The sequence below is a fragment of the Bos javanicus genome, chromosome 9 (genome assembly GCF_032452875.1).
Source record: "Bos javanicus breed banteng chromosome 9, ARS-OSU_banteng_1.0, whole genome shotgun sequence".
Taxonomy (NCBI): Eukaryota; Metazoa; Chordata; class Mammalia; order Artiodactyla; family Bovidae; genus Bos; species Bos javanicus.
In genome coordinates, this window is record NC_083876.1 from 82943250 (window position 1) to 82963049 (window position 19800).

Consider the following 19800-nt stretch of genomic DNA (forward strand, 5'->3'; position numbering starts at 1 on the left):
AAAAGCTATTTTTAAATTGACATATTAATAAATAAAATATATGCATATTATTTAAGACTTGGATTTAAGTTTCAGAAAAACTAGCAATAAAATAGTTTAAAATAATTATTTCTGGTGAGTGGGAATGAAAGGAAACCTTATTTTCCATTTAGTATCCTCTTCAGTGTTGAATTTGTATTATGATACATACTGTTAGTATAATAATTAGACAAATAAATAAAAATAAATCTGTTAATAAATAACAAAGCATCCAATCTAGTCTTATGTCTAGATCTTCACACATATTTATTTGAATCATATTTTATAAAGAGACATCAATTTTTGTTTCACTGCTGGTCAGTAGTGTAAAAGATACAAATGCTGATTTAGGCTATTTTTAGTCTAGTTTTTATTTTTAACACACTATATAAGTACAATTGGTTAACTAGTGTCTGGTCAAAATATGTTGATGCCAGAGTATGTATTTAGTAAAAAAAATTCTATAAAAAGCATTCTTCATGTCTAGAACCAGAAGAGCTCTTACAGTAATTCACTGTAATTTACCTCCTCAAAGTACCACAGGCCTATATAACCCTCCAGAGGGAGAGGCTGCAGTTCTCAACAGTGACCACTTCCATTGTCCTAATGCTACCCTTGTCCTACTTCTATGCTTATAAACATGGCACTATTTTTACCTTGAATAATGCATGGCTTGGTGGCCTGCAATATTAAAATAGAAGTCCGTCGTGTGTTTCATCTCATTGGTGTGCCCAGTGGCCTCGATCCAGTGTCCTATTGGGAGACAATAAACACCATCCACCAAGTTGTTTTCATTGTAAGTACAGCAACGGTCGTGGTGAGGCCCGTTGCCTAGAACAAGAAATGACAAACAAAGCAATTACATCAATGCTTTGCTTCAACAGTCATAGAGTTGCTGATGCAAAATTAATAGCAAGACAAAAATAAATACAAAGCTGCATAATCTACACATCTCAGTATAAACAAAAATAGACTAAGTTGGTGATGGACAGGGAAGTTAGGCATGCTGCAGTCCATGGGGTCGCAAAGAGTCAGACACCACTGAGCGACTGAACTGAAGAGGGAACACAGTAAAAATATGTAAAGAATTACTTGTTAACTTCAGAGTACTATGATCTCAATGGATACATGGATATTTACAAAAGCATATTAACTCAGAATTTCATGGGACCACGCAGGGCCTTAAGAGCCCACTATGAGTCACTCTGCAGCCTGATAAGCTGCTGAAAGGGGCTTCCCAGATGGCTCAGATGGTAAAGAATCTGCCTGCAATGCAGGAGACCTGGGTTCAATCCCTGGACCATGAAAATCCCCTGGAGAAGGAAATGGAAAACCACTCCAGTATTCTTGCCTGGAGAATTCCATGGACAGAGGAGCCTGGTGGGCTACAGTCCATGGGGTCACAAAGAGTCGGACACGACTGAGTGACTAACACTTTTACTTTTCATTTTTCAAGCTGATGATAAGGGCTCTTAAGGCCATTTATGTCCCTATGATGCATATTTTTATCTCCCTAGAATTTATGACTCCGTCCACATTCATGACTAAAATCAGTAATAAAGTGTTTCAGTATCAGCTCAAACAACAGATTAATTTTTAAAAAAAAAATACATTTATAAATAATAAAATAAAGGACCATATCCAATCCAGTTTGCATGTAAATCAGTAGTTAGTATTATGTTCAGATGGGAAAACTAAGCATCACAGAGATTAACCAGCTTGCCCAGGATCATAGAACAAAGTACAGAGTGATCAGTAACCTGGTACCCCTAATCCCCCACCTTTTAGGCACTTGATAGCTTCAGGCTGTTTTCTACTGCTTACTCTACAAAAGCACCAAGACAGACCCTCTGCCCTCCAGGGAGTGCAGCAAAAGAGGCAGAGACAGGACAACATGCCTCTGATAACATTATTTGCCTACATCACAATTCTGCCCAGTATCCACTACACTAGTAAACAGACCCTCAATTTCTATGAAAATTGTTATTTCTACATTATTTTTATAATCTCTTATGTGACCACCACATTTCAAATCAATCCTTTCCTTAAACTACCTAATCTTCATATATTGTCATTAATAAGAAAAACATATAAAGTATTAGTCACTCACTCATGTCCACTTTTGTGCAACCCCATGGACTATAGCCCACCAGCCTCCTCTGTCCACGGAATTCTCCAGGCAAGAATACTGGAGTGGTTTGCCATTCCCTTCTCCAGGGGATCTCCGACCCACAGATTGAACCCAGGTCTCCTGTATTGCAGGTGTATTCTTTACCATCTGAGCCACCAGAGAAGTCCAAGAAAAACATACAATCAAAGTAAAATAGGAATAAGTCACAATTATTATGAATATGAAAATTCGATTCATTCATTCCTTGCTCTGTCTTCCAAAATATTTTATCTAAGGTTATTTAGCATATAATCTATTTTTTAAAATGCTTAAGTCATTGGGCAGTTCTTTCGAACATAATTCCCCTTACCAGACAGAGGGTACAGGATGGCCCCTTTAATAAATAAATCATCATTGATCTTCCTGGCTTAGATTCTTCTTTTTCTCTTGATGGCTACAAGGTACTACACCAATTGCCTTATTAACCTTGATATTTAATAGAGAAAACCAAACTATGCTAGCAATCTTAATTCTAGAGACATATCCAACAGAAATATAACAAAAGTAAAGAAAGATACATGGATACATACATGTGTGTAACAATACTATTTTAATAGCAAATACTACAAACTATCTCACTTCAGCTATTCATTCTCCCAAAAATACTTATTGAACGTTGACTATATGACAGGCATTGTACTAAATCTTGTTAAGGATTTAGGTATTTCCCATAAAAGCAATTTTTAAAAAATGAATTATTTTAATCAGGCAGTTGACATGACCAAATTTTTATTGTGAAAATATCTCTCTGGTTACAAAGTAAAAAATTAACTCAAACACAATGAGATTAGAAGCAGAAAGTCCACTTAGGAAACTTCTGCGTTAGCCCACGTAAGAGGTGATAAAAGCCTGAAGATAGAAACAGAAAGGAATGGGACAATTCAGGAGGGAAAAGCCACAGGATTTAATGATTAATTGGATATGGGACATGAAGATAAAAAGAGAATCAGAAATGATTCCTAGGCTTCTGGCAAATACAACTCAATATATAGTGATACCATTCACTGAGATGTAAAAACTGGCAGAGTTGGAAGAAAAGACGGTCAGTCTGGTTTTCACATTTGGGACTTGGAGTGTTATTTAGATACAAAAGGAGCTGTCAAGTAGAGAGCTGGAGTTACTGATTTGACACTCAGACCCGAGATCTGAAGTAGAAAAATAAGTTCATAAGTCATCTAAGTATAAATGGTAACTGAGACAAAGATATAGATGACTTACAAAGAAAAACAATGGTGATTGAGGAGAAAAGACTTCTAGAACCAATTTTGAAAGCATCTCAACATTTTAAAGCTGGAGAGAGAAGGATAAGATTAGAAAGGAGGAATAGAAAGAGAAGCTGTAGAGGAAAACTAGGAGTAAGTGAGGTGGGGGAGTATAATTGACACCATAGACTAAAGACAGGATGGATGCCTGTCTAACTAGCAACAGTAATTATATCTAAAGAATGTAACTGGGAAGGAAGGACTATTTTACTCTAAATTATTTTTAATCCATTGGATTTGCTATAAAAAGAAGGTATTACTTTTTAGCAATGAAAGAATAATATCTATGGCTCCTGCTGATCAGTACAAGACAACAATTTACATGTTATAACTTAAATAAATATAATTATTGAGGAACTCAAATATACATAAATTACACTGTTCAAGAAAAATTATGTATGTAACATGAACTTCCTAAGAGTTCTTCATTCCTAGAATTGGAGTTTTTAATTACTCATTTTTACAAACACATCTTTTAAAAGAAGTAACAAGACACATCTATCGCAGTCAGAGAAGTATCATATCAGTGAAAATGTAGTGGAGAGTGGGAGTTCCCACCCCATTCAGTAGTAACAAGGAATCTGATCCCTTCAGCTGTCAATGCAAACTGGATGGGGAACCTGGGTGATGAGGTGGTACCTCCACCCTCCTACTGAAGCAATGTCAGAGAACTAGAAGGTGGATCAGATGCAGAGTCTCATTATAAAATACTCAGAATGCCCCAGCTTCAATAGAAAGTCACTCACTATATGAAGACTCACAAAGATCTCAAACTGAATGGGACAAAATGCTCAAAAGATGTTAAACTCAAGATGACAGACACGTTAGAACTATCTGACAAAGACTTTAAGCTTCAACAATCCATTGAACACACTTGAAATGAAAAATCACAAAGTCTTATCAAGGAAATAGAAGATGTAAATAGGAACTAAATGGCAATTCTAGAACTGAAAAATATAGCAGTTGAAATAGTAACCTCAGAGGATGGGCTCAAGGGCAGAATGGAGGTCAGAAAGAAAAGAAATAGCAAGCTATAAGATGGAACAGAAATTATTCAACAGAGAGAACACAGATGGAAAAAAAAATAGAGCCTTAGGGACTTGTAGGACTATAACAAAAGATGTAACATTCCTGTAAATGGCATCTGAAGAAGAAATGAAAATATTTGAAGCGGGAAAATATTTGAGAAAAATGATATCTAAATATGTCTAAATATTTTCCAAATTTGCCAATAAACATACAGGTTCAAGAACTTGCACAAACTCCAAAGAGAATAAACAAAAAGAAATCCATGCCACAACATATCATAATTAAATTTTTGAAAACTAAACACAAAGAAAAAGTCTTGAAAGTAGCCAGAGAAAAATAACAATTTGGGGAAATAATCATTCTTATGTCAGTAGTGGGTGACTTTAACTCAGATGACCATTATATCTACTACTGCGGGCAGGAATCCCTTAGAAGAAATGGAGTAGCCATTATGGTCAACAAAAGAGTAGGAAATGCAGTACTTGGATGCAATCTCAAAAACGACAGAATGATCTCTGTTCATTTCCAAGGCAAACCATTCAATGTCACAGTAATCCAAGTCTATGCTCAACCAATAACGCTGAAGAAGCTGAAGTTGAACAGTTCTATGAAGACCTACGAGACCTTTTAAAACTAACACCCAAAAAAGATGTCCGTTTCATTATAGGGGACTGGAATGCAAAAGTAGGAAGTCAAGAAACACCTGGAGTAACAGGTAAATTTGGCCTTGGAATACAGAATGAAGCAGGGCAAAGACTAATAGAGTTTTGCCAAGAGAACGCACTGGTTAGAGCAAACACCCTCTTCCAACAACACAAGAGAAGACTCTACACGTGGACATGACCAGATGGGCAACACCAAAATCAGATTGATTACATTCTTTGCAGCCAAAGATGGAGAAGCTTTATACAGTCAGCAAAAACAAGACGGGGAGCTGACTGTGGCTCAGATCATGAACTCCTTATAGCCAAATTCAGACTTAAACTGAAGAAAGTAGGGAAAACCACTAGACCATTCAGGTATGACCTAAATCAAATCCCTTATGATTATACAGTGGAAGTGAGAAATAGATTTAAAGGCCTAGATCTGATAGAGAGAGTGCCTGATGAACTATGGAATGAGGTTCTTGACATTGTACAGGAGACAGGGATCAAGACCATTCTCATGGAAAAGAAATGCAAAAAAGCAAAATGGCTGTCTGGGGAGGCCTTACAAATAGCTGTGAAAAGAAGAGAAGTGAAAAGCAAAGGAGAAAAGGAAAGACATAAGCATCTGAATTCAGAGTTTCAAAGAATAGCAAGAAGAGATAAGAAAGCCTTCCTCAGTGATCAATGCAAAGAAATAGAGGAAAACAACAGAATAGGAAAGACTAGAGAACTCTTCAAGAAAATTAGAGATACCAATGGAATATTTCATGCAAAGATGGGCTCGATAAAGGACAGAAATGGTATGGACCTAACAGAAGCAGAAGATATTAAGATGAGGTGGCAAGAATACACAGAAGAACTGTACAAAAAGATCTTCATGACCCAGATAATCACGATGGTGTGATCACTCACCTAGGGCCAGACATCCTGGAATGTGAAGTCAAGTGGATCTTAGGAAGCATCACTACAAACAAAGCTAGTGGAGGTGATGGAATTCCAGTTGAGCTATTTCAAATCCTGAAAGATGATGCTGTGAAAGTGCTGCACTCAATATGCCAGCAAATTTGGAAAATTCAGCAGTGGCCACAGTACTGGAAAAGGTCAGTTTTCATCCCAATCCCAAAGAAAGGCAATGCCAAAGAATGCTCAGACTACCTCACAATTGCTCATCTCACACACTAGGAAAGTAATGCTCAAAATTCTCCAAGCCAGGCTTCAGCAATACGTGAACCGCGAACTTCGAGATATTCAAGCTGGTTTTAGAAAAGGCAGAGGAACTAGAGATCAAATTGCCAACACCCACTGGGTCATGGAAAAAGCAAGAGAGTTCCAGAAAAGCATCTATTTCTGCTTTATTGACTATGACAAAGCCTTTGACTGTGTGGACCACAATAAACTGTGGAAAATTCTGAAAGAGATGGGAATACCAGACCACCTGATCTGCCTCTTGAGAAGCCTATATGCAGGTCAGGAAGCAACAGTTAGAACTGGACATGGAACAGTCTGGTTCCAAATAGGAAAAGGAGTACGTCAAGGCTGTATATTGTCACCCTACTTATTTAACTTCTATGCAGAGTACATCATGAGAAACGCTGAGCTGGAAGAAGCACAAGCTGGAATCAAGATTGCTGGGAGAAATATCAATAACCTCAGATATGCAGATGACACCACCCTTATGGCAGAAAGTGAAGAGGAACTAAAAAGCCTCTTGATGAAAGTGAAAGAAGAGAGTGAAAAGGTTGGCTTAAAGCTCAACATTCAGAAAACGAAGATCATGGCATCTGGTCCCCCATCACTTCATGGGAAATACATGGGGAAACAGTGGAAACAGTGTCAGACTTTGAATTTTGGGGCTCCAAAATCACTACAGATGGTGATTGCAGCCATGAAATTAAAAGACACTTACTCCTTGGAAGGAAAGTTATGACCAACCTAGACAGTATATTCAAAAGCAGAGACATTACTTTGCCAACTCTGTCTAGTCAAAGCTATGGTTTTTCCAGTAGTCATGTTTGGATGTGAGAGTTGACTGTGAAGAAAGCTGAGTGCTGAAGAATTGTTGCTTTTGAACTGTGGTGCTGGAGAAGACTCTTGAGAGTCCCTTGGACTGCAAGGAGATCCAACCAGTCCATTCTGAAGGAGATCAGCCCTGGGATTTCTTTGGAAGGACTGATGCTAAAGCTCAAACTCCAGTACTTTGGCCACTTCATGCAAAGAGTTGACTCATTGGAAAAGACTATGATGCTGGGAGGGACTGGGGGCAGGAGGAGAAGGAGATGACAGAGGATGAGATGGCTGGATGGCATCACCGACTCAATGGACGTGAGTTTGAGTGAACTCCGGGAGTTGGTGATGGACAGGGAGGCCTGGCATGCTGCAATTCATGGGGTCGCAAAGAGCCGGACACGACTGAGTGACTGAACTGAACTGATGTCAGTAGTTTTCTCAAAAAAAAAAAAAAAGTGGCGGGGGGGGGGGGGTGCCTAAACAGAAGATCTCTATAAATAGAAAGGAAGTTGTTTAACATCAGAAAGGAAGAACATGATAAGCAAATGGGTAAATACAGTAGATTTTCTTTCTTCTCTTGAGTTTCTAACAAATATTACAGTGCTCTCTGATGTCCTACATGTATGCTGGAGATATTTAAGGCAGTTATATGGAGAAGGGCAAAGAAATAAGATTCCTCCAATTCATTTAATATGGCAAAATAATGAAACCAGTCATCTATGACAAGTTATGTTTGTATAATGTAGGTGAATCAAAATGGAATTCAAAAAAATGTTTAAGTATGAACCATATTTCCATAAGAAGGCAGAGAAAGGAAGCAGAAAAAAAAAAAACCAGAAAATTACCATAAACAAATGAAAAAAAAAAATAGCAAACTTAAGTCCTAATATACCAATAATCTCATTAAACATAAACTGTCTAAATACACATTAAAATACAGAGATTTTCAGAGTAGATTTTTTTTTTTTTTTAGTGAACCAGCTATTTGCTGTCTAGGAAAAACTCACTTCAGATTAAACAGGCAAGTGAAAAGTAAAAGTATAGAAAAAGATACACCATGCAAGCGTTAATTAAAAGAAAGTAGAAGTGGTTACATTATTATATAAACTAGAACCTGAAAACAAAGAAAAGCACTAGAGATAACGAGGGAAATTATATGGTGGTCAAAGTATCAATCCAACCTGGATTGATGGAAAGGATTATGCAAAGTGAAATAAGACAGAGAAAGACAAATACTATATGATCTCACTTACATGTGGAATCTACAAAACCAAAACCAAAACACACAAAAAGCAATGAAAATGTGTTTCAATAAGTGAATAACAAATTCTGGTATGTCCATACCATCATTCAGCCAAAAAAAAAAGGAATGACCTGTTGATAATGCAATAACCTGGGTAAATCTCAAAAAATTATGCTGAGTGAAAAAAAATGCCAATCCCACATATTATATAATACCACTTTTATAACATTCTTGAAAAAAAATGTATAGAGATGGAGAACAGTTTAGTGGTTGCCAGGGGTCGGAGGGTTAGAGAAGGTAGAAATCAGGTGAGGCTGTAAAGAGGACACGGAAGATCCTGGTGGTGAATATGTTACCAATGAGAGAAGGCAAAAGTTACTCTGAATCTTTTTGTATTATTTCTTATAACTGCATGTGAATAAAATAAAATTACTTCAAAAAAATGTTTCATTCAAAAATAAATAAATCTTGGTTTGCCTGTTTTTTCCAAATAGACTAGAGAATTTTTAGGTTTCCAATCCACTTTTTGTTCCATAGGACTGGCCTAAGAGTACAGTGTGTAGCTGTTCAGTCACCCAGTTGTGTCAGACTCTTTGAGAACCATGTACTGCAGCACACCGGGCCTCCTTGTCTTTCAACATCTGGAGCTGGCCCAAGTTCATGTCCATTGCACTGGTGATGGCGTCCAATCATCTCATCCTAATAAACACATTGTTCACTAGCACTGTGATCATTTATGCCTAGAGGTTTAGTTAACTTTTCCAGGTCTCTTCTACCTCGTGAAGGTGTCAGTTGGCTACGCTGTCAGGTTAAAAGGTAACTTTGTGGCTTCTCTGAAGGTAGGGGTAGGATGGGGAGGGAGCCTGCAGGAGTGAATTCTCTGTTCCATTGGAGCCGCCCACAGTCAGTCACTTATTAGCATTAATTTTAAATAAACATACAAACAACTCACTAAGGCAAGATAAACTAACTTGTGTTATTGTCAGAAAAGTAGAAAAGGATTCATTTAATTAACAATAAATGCCTATTTCCTTTGCGCGGACTTGGCCATAATGTTATTTGTTCATTGAGGCAAATCACGAAAATTAAAATAAAGCGACGAATGTGAAGGAGTAAGAAGACAGCTTTCTGGCATTCCAGTTAAAGCCAGGGAAGTAAGAAACCTCAAAAAGTCTAAAACTCTGGACTAACACATTATTTTAAATAGTTCCGTAAGTTTGAAAGTTCAAGTTAAAATGACTTTATTTTTTAGTCAGAACGTTTGAAATACGGGACAAGCAAAATTTATTCGATAGCAGTCTACTTAAAATTCTAATTATTTTGCATATGTTGTTTTATTTGAATCTATCCTCTTCAGAGTTTAATTACCTTGCAGTTTTTATTTCTAGCACATGAACATCAATTTGAACCTAACACATTAATCTCTAATTTTAGCTAGTAATTCACGCAAATCAGATCGCTCTCATGCCCATCTGTTACTTACTACTCCAGAACTTATTGGTGCATAAAGTTGTACAAACATGGTGTAATCATTACCAGCTCTGGCATTTTGATATTCTATTCCAATGGCAAAAGCAAAACAAAATAAAATGCAAAAAAATATTTTTGTTCAACCAACTGCCTCTTTGAGAGAGTGGATCTTGTTCCAATTGAGCACGTTGATAAATTGCAGCACGCAATGGTTGAAAATAGTTGAGTTTAGGAGTAGTGGTGGGAAACAGCTAAACTGCATCACAGAAGACAAGACATGGGGGCAATCAAACAAGGAAAGGATAGGAAAACAAAATGTGAAGATTGAGAAAGAGAAGGAAAGGGGAGATGGAGAAAGAGAAGACAGGTGGGAAGATGCAGCCAGCAGACTACGTAAAGTGAAGTTGATAATCAAAACACACTGGCCGTGAGACCACCAGAGAGCAGGTAAAGGCAAGTGTTTTAATACCTAATTTGAAGTTGTTTGTCCTTCTATAATATTCCTCTCTAGTCACCAACCCCCCCGCCACCCCGACCTTCAATATAACCTACTACATTCACACACAAATTTCTTGCATGGAGAGAGAAAGAGGATAGTTCATTAATGAAAACTCATTTTAAAACTTAATTTCTTGCCAATGTTGACTTGATGTATAACAGGGCAATATAAAGCAGGGCAACAAGAAGCTATATCTGCTAAGCAGAGCAGAAGCAGGGAAGCAGAAGTAAGGAAGACCCAGCGGATTTAAATCTTCCCTTCTCCACAGTTAGAGAGCATTCCATCCTCCCCAATCTATAGGAACAGGGATACATACATGTATCATAAGGAGGAAGACCACAGTTAATATCTAACCTAAGGAGTTATACAGTCTCTTTCAGAATCTGTGTACACACCACAAAATAAAATTTTAAGAGAGAAAACAAGAAAAGTTAATAGGAAAATAAATAATACAAAATTATGAAAGAATATTATTATTTACAGGATTTTTATCTCATTTGATTATGCAAAAATCTTAAATGCAAAGTGTCAAGTAGACAACACTTCATGCTAATGGCAAAAAAAATGATATCTGGCTAATGAAAGTTAGGAAATCAAAGACTATCTACAGGCAGGAAGAAAGTTCTATACCAATTCAGGTAGGTATGTAGATGAAAGTTCACTTCCTGTATAACAATATTGCATTAAAATAATAGGAGGTTTATATACTCAAGTCCTTTGCCACGAGTTAAAGCTAAAATAACTCCAAGGAAAAATCCAATACCAAACAATTCCACAAATTCAGGAAAGAGCTCCAAAAGTTTTGATTTAAAATTATAGTAATGACTACAAAGACACTTCACAATGATGAAAATAGGAACTAGATTTTGAGATAATAAGGCTTTTCTACATTAGACATGAGAATATTATTGTTAAGGAGGCTAGAATTTGGAGGACCAGAAAGGAAAACACTAAATGTGACAGGATGATTATGATAATGAATCAAACATCTGACTCCTCTGTATGTGCGTGTGTGTGTGTGTGCACACACACATGCATGCAAATGTGTGTATGTGTGTGTGACTGTCTTTCAAGTTAAAAACAACTGATTATTATTGGTGATTGATATTTTTATGGCAATGGTAAGTTGAAATGTGATATCTAAGCATCATCCTTTCTGTAAATCTGTACAGGTAAATTTGTCTAACCCTTCAAAATAAGCTACTCAGCTTAAGATGGTTACTGGACAGAACCACAAGTCAGGGGGCTCCTACCTTTGTACGTAATAGGTATGGCTTCATTTGTTCTCGTTAATAATCAGACTTAAGACCATTCACTTATGCTTCAAAGTCTATGAGACAATCAACAAAAATCCTTAGACAGTTGTTTATTAGGCAGGTGTAATGCATTGGTCCTCTCAAAGCTGAGCTTAAGGTGTGCAGAAAACGGGAACAGCAGGAGTGATTAATAAAGCTTAGCCTTGGATTCACTCTCTGCCAGGCCTCCAGAGGGGATCTTTTAGGTAAAACTCCCCAAAGAGCCTTGATCAGTTCCAGCTAAGAATTTAAAGAAAAACGTAATTAACACCTGCCAAACCATGCAGAGCAAAATATTAGGAGGGAAATTTTCCATGATTAAATTGAGGTTTAGATCAAGCTAAGTTGAAGAAATATAATTTAAAAAATGATTATGGGCATTAAAAAATTCAGTAGTTCTTTTCCTAAAAGATTTGCTAATAATTTAATATCTCTTCGTTGCAAACAAAATTAGGTACCCCCAAAATTTATATGTTGAAACTCTAACCCCCAAAGTGAATTTCTCTGGCTATATGGCTGTTAGGGAATTCAGGTTAAATGAGAACATAAGGGTGGAGTCCTAAACCAAAAGGACTGGTGCCCTTCTAAGAAGGGAAAGAGAAACCAGAATCTCTCTCTCCATGCAGGCATTGAGGACAGGCTCTGTGACGACACACCAAGAAGGCAGCCATCTACAAAACAGGAGCAAAGTCCTCTCCAGAAACCAAATCTGCTGGCCCTCTGATCTGGGACTTCTAACTTTCAGAACTGTGAGAAAATAAATTTCTATCATGTAATCTACCCAGTCAATGGTATATTGTTATAGCAGCTCAAGCAAATGAATGCATTCACATATATGAAATATTCTAGAATTTAATTCAGTTAATGGACTATCCAAGGATTATTGAGAGATTGTTGTACATCCAGTCCTGGGGTAAAATGAAGTAGACAAATGAAATTTACAACACGATTCTCACAATGAATAAATTATTGTTGATTAGACAACAGTTACACAAAGCAATTTGTGAATGAAACAAAACTAAACTAAATGATGAAAATAATTTTCAAACTACCTAAGACACTGTGTGGATCACAATAAACTGTGGAAAATTCTGAAAGAGATGAGAATACCAGACCTCCTGACCGGCCTCTTGAGAAACCTATATGCAGGTCAGGAAGCAACAGTTAGAACTGGACATGGAACAACAGACTGGTTCCAAATAGGAAAAGGAGTACGTCAAGGCTGTATATTGTCACCCTGCTTATTTAACTTCTATGCAGAGTACATCATGAGAAACGCTGGGCTGGAAGAAGCACAAGCTGGAATTAAGATTGCCAGAAGAAATATCAATAACTTCAGATATGCAAATGACACCACCCTTATGGCAGAAAGTGAAGAGGAACTAAAAAGCCTTTTGATGAAAGTAAAGAGAACAGTGAAAAAGTTGGCTTAAAGCTCAACATTCAGAAAACTAAGATCATGGCATCTGGTCCCATCACTTCATGGGAAATAGATGGGGCAACAGTGGAAACAATGTCAGACTTTATTTTGGGGGGCTCCAAAATCACTGCAGATGGTGACTGCAGCCATGAAATTAAAAGACGCTTACTCCTTGGAAGGAAAGTTATGACCAACCTAGATAGCATATTCAAAAGCAGAGACATTACTTTGCCAACAAAGGTCCATCTAGTCAGCCTATGGTTTTTCCAGTGGTCACGTATGAATGTGAGAGTTGGACTGTGAAGAAAGCTGAGCACCTAAGAATTGATGCTTTTGAACTGTGGTGTTGGAGAAGACTCTTGAGAGTCCCCTGAACTGCAAGGAGATCCAACCAGTCCATTCTGAAGGAGATCAGTCCTGGGTGTTCTTTGGAAGGACTGATGTTGAAGCTGAAACTCCAATACTTTGGCCACCTCATGTGAAGAGTTGACTCATTGGAAAAGACTCTGATGCTGGGAGGGATTGTGGGTAGGAGGAGAAGTGGACAACAGAGGATGAGATGGCTGGATGGCATCACCAACTCAATGGACATGAGTTTGGGTAAACTCCGGGAGTTGGTGATGGACAAGGAGGCCGGGCGTGCTGCAATTCATGGGATGGCAAAGAGTCAGACACGACTGAACAACTAAACTGAACTGAAGACACTGATACATAAGCAGACTATTCAAGGACTGCAAATAAGCTTAATCTCCAGGGACATTTTCCATTCATTATGACTGGAATGCGATGTTGGGATGTATTCCAAAGAGCAGTTGGCTCACTAGGAAAGGAAACTATGATAGATTTGTGGTGTATACATGGGTTTCCCTGGTGGCTCAGCTGGTGAAGAATCCACCTGCAATGTGGGAGACCTGGGTTCAATCCCTGGGTTGGGAAGATCCCCTAGAGAAGGGAAAGGCTACCCACTCAGTATTCTGGCCTGGAGAATTCCAAGGACTCTATAGTCCATGGGATCCCAAAGAGTTAGACATGACTGAGAGACTTTCACTTTCACTTTTCACATGGATATAGAAGACTGAATTTTGGAGTATCTGTGTGAGCTACATCTAGTGAGAAATGTTTTGTGATAAAGAGGATGGATCACAAACTGTGATGACAATATCAGATGCTTTAGATACATAACAAAGATGACAACACTGGATGCTTTAGATACTTAACTAGCCACAATAATGTTTCAATGAGTATGATTTAAAGCAGGAGATAGTTAACAAGAACAAATGTCTATTTTAGTGGGTAGAGTGAGAACAAAATAGGGACTTGTAGGGTCCATAATACTTTCCAAATTCTAAAGCAAGCTGTGTAAAACAACCGGATTTCATGACTTGGAAAAGCCAAAAAGAATATTACGTTTTCTAACCATTATTTAGGAAGCCAGACTTTCTTTTTTATTACAGATGATTTCTATGAATTAATGATTCATAAGGATGCACATATCTTAAAATGAAAGCATCTCAAAAATTGAAGATTCTCTTTAAAAACATCCCCAAAATGGCATTACTAGGCAATTATGCTTCCATTTAAAATTAACTACAACAACAAAGCTCTCCATTTTATATAATTTTTAGAGAAAATATGAAACTTAGATTGTTCTTAATAGGCTTGACTCAAAGCACCAAGACTGAATATTAATAATTCATTCAATGTGATGCTAATCTAGAGAGAAGCCAAAAGATTTGACCACCTGATTTGAAGTGATCAGATCTTGTGGTAGCTAATTATGCCATGACTCAAAGGATTAAACAAGCAGATCCAAATATTAAAATGCTCCATCTCTGCATAATTGGACATATTTCTACATACTGCAGTTACTTTCCATGTCACATGCAGTGATGTTTATTCATGTATTTAATATATTTTTATCTGATTGCTCTAATAATTTTTAATGTTGATTTTCCTCCTGCCATTTAAACAATTTTTATAGTAGTGTCTAGACTTTTGTTATTGTTAAATTGTCAGGTCAATTTTTCTCTCCATAGCACTCTTAGACTTGACTAGAAATTTCATTGCATTTCATTGTCTGAACACAAATCCAAGTTACACTATAAAAATTAAGCATCTACATTAATATTAGACTCACTATATGAAGCAAATGCTTTCAACCAAATTTCACTACTTTGTTTGACATACCTTGAAGCCCACGACAAAAGCTCTCATGTCACCTATCTTTTGTGCATGCGTGCTAAGTCACTTCAGTCATGTCTGACTCTTTGAGACCCTATGGGCTGTAGCCTGTCAGGCTCCTCTGTCCATAGGATTCTCCAGGCAAGAATACTGGAGTGAGTTGCCATGCCCTCCTCCAGGGGATCTTCCCAACCAAGGGAAGGGACCTGCATCTCTTATGTCTCCAGCAGTGGCAGGTGGGTTCTTTACCACTGGTGCCACCTGGGAAGCCCTTATCTTTATGTACTTTAAGTCAAACAAACTGAGGCAGAAGGCAATACCTTCCCTAGTAACCATATCTCAAATGTCCCATGTTTAGATGCAAAGAACTCAAAATAATCATCTTCATCCCAGGAACTCTGAAAAACACTGAGCATTGTTTTACATTTAACTTCGTTCTGACCCAGTTCACGCAGTGCACAGGCATTTCAGTAGTTCCAAAGTAAGTCAATGCTTTCTAGAAAGTGGACTAAATGGTTTAATGAGACATTCCCTTGAACTGATCAAGGTCCAATGTGAAAACCATCTCTGTGGCTTCATGCATTAGTTTCTTCCATGACAAAAATATTTTTTATATGATGGAGATACAGCTAATGTAAACATCACATAAGCACTGCTCTAGTTACTGAAAAGAAATTAGAAATAAACAGCTAGTTGAAATAAAGGATAGAGTGGCCCAATGTTTTTAAACACTAAATTGTTTCTGAAATTGATAAGCCAGATTAAAACCTTTTTAATGAGACATTATAAGCTGTTAAAATAAATTAGAGAGATTTTCTTAAAATTTACCAAAGCATAAACTACACATGTATGAAAAATAGTTGATGAAGATTTTTGCTTCTCTATATCTTATGTCTGACTGCAAGCAACAGAAAAACCAACAGTGACTTCAATAAATACACATAGATCTCACATGTAACAAAAGATGCAAAGCCAGGCAGGCCAGAACTGGTGAAATACCAAGTACCTTCTAAATGTCGGCTTTGCCATCCTTCACACATTGACTTTGCTGTCATGCCTGTCAACTCTTGTTCAAAGGGTGACACTCTACTGGTCATGAAAAAGAGTGAAGAGCCCCTGGTTCATTTTCATGAGAAAATTGAAAGCGTTCCTGGGAGCCTTTTACAAAAGACCTCTTACATCTCATTAGCTAGAACTAGGCAACATGGACATCCTTAGACCGATTATTAACCAAGATGAGTAAGAGTACCACACTGATTAGAGCAATAATGACTGATCCCGTTGCTACCAAAACAAATAAGGATTTCTGGTATTCTGCGAAAATAAGGATTTCTGGTATCCTGAGGAAATGGGGAAAAACAAATGCTAATTAGGCTGCTGAGGGTGATGATAATGGGTTGGAACACATCATCTTTCTCCAGCAAATCATCTCAGAAGATAGACCAAATTTCTTTTGGTATCTCATGTTTCTCCTTGATTTAATCCAAAAGTATCTAATACATTAAATTTTTATTTGTAAAATATTTTTAAATAAGTTGACAATAAAACTAAAAGCATTTTAATATATTTTAAACACTTGAAAATTGCCCACAACCCACCCTTAAACAAATAGAGAATATAGGCTGTCTGGTTCTTGACTGTGTTTGTCTTGTGCTAATATAACCTCTTCACTATAACACAGACTCTCCTATGAGTGGCCTTATGAGTGTGTGCTTTCAGTCGTGTCCAACTCTTTGTGACCCCATGGACTGCGGCCCACCAGACTCCTCCATCCATGGAATTTTCCAGGCAAAAATACTGGAGCAGGTTGCCATTTCCTTCTCCAGGTTATCTTCCCAACCCAGGGTTCCAACCTGTATCTCTTGCATCTCCTGCATTGGCAGGCAGGTTCTTTACCCCTGAGCTATCAGGGAATCTCCTACTCTTAAACCACCCCAAATCCCTCCTCTTCTAGTTTTCCTTTAGTCTCTGCCCCACCATCACCTCTGACAACCTCATTTTCCTTCTAACTGCCTCAGTTCTCAATAAATATCCTCATTTCCCTATTCATTCTTCAGGGGCTACAGTTTGTCATCTACCCTCATCAGCTTACTGAGGGGAAAAAAAGCAACATTAAATGAAGTCATCGTTTCAGATTCATTTTTCGCTTTTCTTTACCAACCTCCAGCTTGTAATGGTAGTGTGTACTCTGTTGAAACTCTCTACTCTCGGCTCCATATTACTATTCCCCTGGATGGGAGGATATCATAGCAGTATGATAGTGTATGGACTCTACGTTCAAACTCAGACTGCATTCCAAGTTATACTATTCACTACTTGTAAACAGTAATAAGTCATTTAAGCAATCTGTGCCTCTGTTTTCTCATTTGTGAAAAAGGGAGAGTAGTACTATCTACTTCATAGGGTTGTTCTGAGAAAATTCAATTAAGTGATTTAATTTAAAGGATTTAACACAGTACCTACCACAGTTGCTGTTCAATAACAACTCAGTAGGAACACTTAACTATTACTCTTCTTTCTTTCTCTTCCACTCCTGGTCTGTTTGCAAAACTGGTCACTGATATGCAAAACAGGTATACCTCAAAAATAAGCTCAAATTTTTTTAACAGCTTTGTTCAGATCTACATGTTCCAAAGATAAGACCAATGATTTCTTTCCAGCACCTCAGCTGGTTTACAAATTCTGACCAATCTCTTATCAAACCATACTAACTTCTTCCTAAAATCAGAACTAATTGAAACTCCCAAATCTTTTCACTTTGAATTGTTCTCTAGGTCTCTATTTTTACAGAATAATTTATTAATGCATATATAAGGTTTGACTTTTATTAGTTTTTTGTTGGTTTATTCCTATTTGAGGGACTTAAAATTTTGAATAATGCTTCTCTCAAATGAAATAGCAACTCTTTCCCAGTTTTCTCTTATCAGCAAGTGTGACAAGCATGCTTCCTAAATTACTAATAAAGAGATTTAGCAGGAAAGGACCTAGAATAAAGTGACTTGTGAAACGCCAGTTGCACTTACCCTCATGTTCCTACTGGTTTATCAATCAGAGTACTTTAGGTCAGTTGTACAACTTCAGTGAATCCACCTAACTAATCTATTAGCCACTCAGTCACTTTCTAATCTGTGAAAGTGTTGGTCTCTCAGTCATGTCTGAGTCTTTGTGACTCCATGGACTGTAGCACACCAGGTTCCTCTGACAATGGAATTCTCCAGGCAAGAATACCAGAGTGGGTTGCCATTTCCTTCTCTAGGGGATTTTCCTGACCCAGGAATCGAACCCGGGTCTCCTACATTTCAGGCAGATTCTTTACCATCTGAGCTAAAATAACAACTCAGTAGGAACACTTAACTATTACTCTTCTTTCTGTCTCTTCCACTCCTGGTCTGTTTGCAAAACTGGTCACTGATACACAAAACTAAGATACACTGTTCCTACATTTTTCCATTTGTATACATGAGAATTGATATTTTATGAAGTAAAAATTCTAAAAAAATTTTTAAACCTACTTTAAAATATGTAATGATGATGAAATGCCAGAGTTTATTTTTAACTTTTTGGAGTCATAAATTCTTTTGAGAATCAATAAAAAGCTATGGATCATCTTCCAGGAAAAAAAAAAATTGTGTGTGTTCATGCACACAGTGCAAATAGCTTATCACTATTCTGTACATAAGAAGAGAGGATATATGATTCATAATTATGACCATAAGAGAAAGAAACGACATTCATTTTAACAAATCAATTCATTTGTAAACATCTATCCTTCTATCATTACTTTTTTCCTCCTTAAAAAAGGAAAAATTTATTTGACATAAAACAATTAAAATTTAAATTTTCTATCAAATGTCAGCCATTTAAAAATAGAGATTTCTCTATTTACACCATTTTACAAGCAACTTTTAAACAGCTTTTCAAAGGAGTTACTTTCTTTTATATAGAATGCAGTAATAATGGCAGTTTAGAAATTGCACTGATGGCTCCTTCCAAGTGGAAACTAGCAACCCACTATGTTACTAAAGAATCTTGATTTTTTTTTTCATGCCACATGGAAAGACAACTCAAGTAGACCTGAACCATCACTTTGTTGTTGTTGTTTAGTTGCTAAGTCATATCTGACTCCTTTGCGACCCCACAGACTGTAACCCGGAGGGCTCTTCTGTCTATGGAATTTCCCAGGTGAGAATACTGGAGTGGGTAGCCATGCCCTTCTCCAGGGCATCTCCCGACCCAGGGATGGAACCTGTGACTCCAGCACTGGCAGGCAGATTCTTTTATCACTGAGCCACCTGGGAAGCCAACCATCCCTTATATGGAAGCCTTAATATCAAAAGAAGTCAGCAAGGAATAACTTATCAAGCTTTACAACTGTACTTTTCCTATTGAACTGATCTTGTAGAATTAATTTTCTAAGAAATTCTGACACAAGGTAAACTGATTCGGAACCCTGACTGTGTTTCACAAATATGTCATAGACATCAAAGGATTCAGCATAACAACTTTATTATCTTAGGATACATAGGATAAAACTAGCATCAGTGGTATTATCAGTCAAA

At 37.3% G+C, this 19800-nt stretch overlaps 1 protein-coding gene across 1 annotated transcript in view; it reads right to left on the reverse strand.

Moving 5' to 3' along the window:
• EPM2A (EPM2A glucan phosphatase, laforin) overlaps window positions 1-19800 on the reverse strand; it is a 109207-nt gene that overhangs the window by 58330 nt on the left and 31077 nt on the right. Inside the window, exon 2 of the mRNA XM_061428228.1 lies at window positions 675-849. Within this exon, the coding sequence (XP_061284212.1) occupies window positions 675-849 (175 nt within the window). The remainder of the gene's footprint in view (window positions 1-674; window positions 850-19800) is intronic.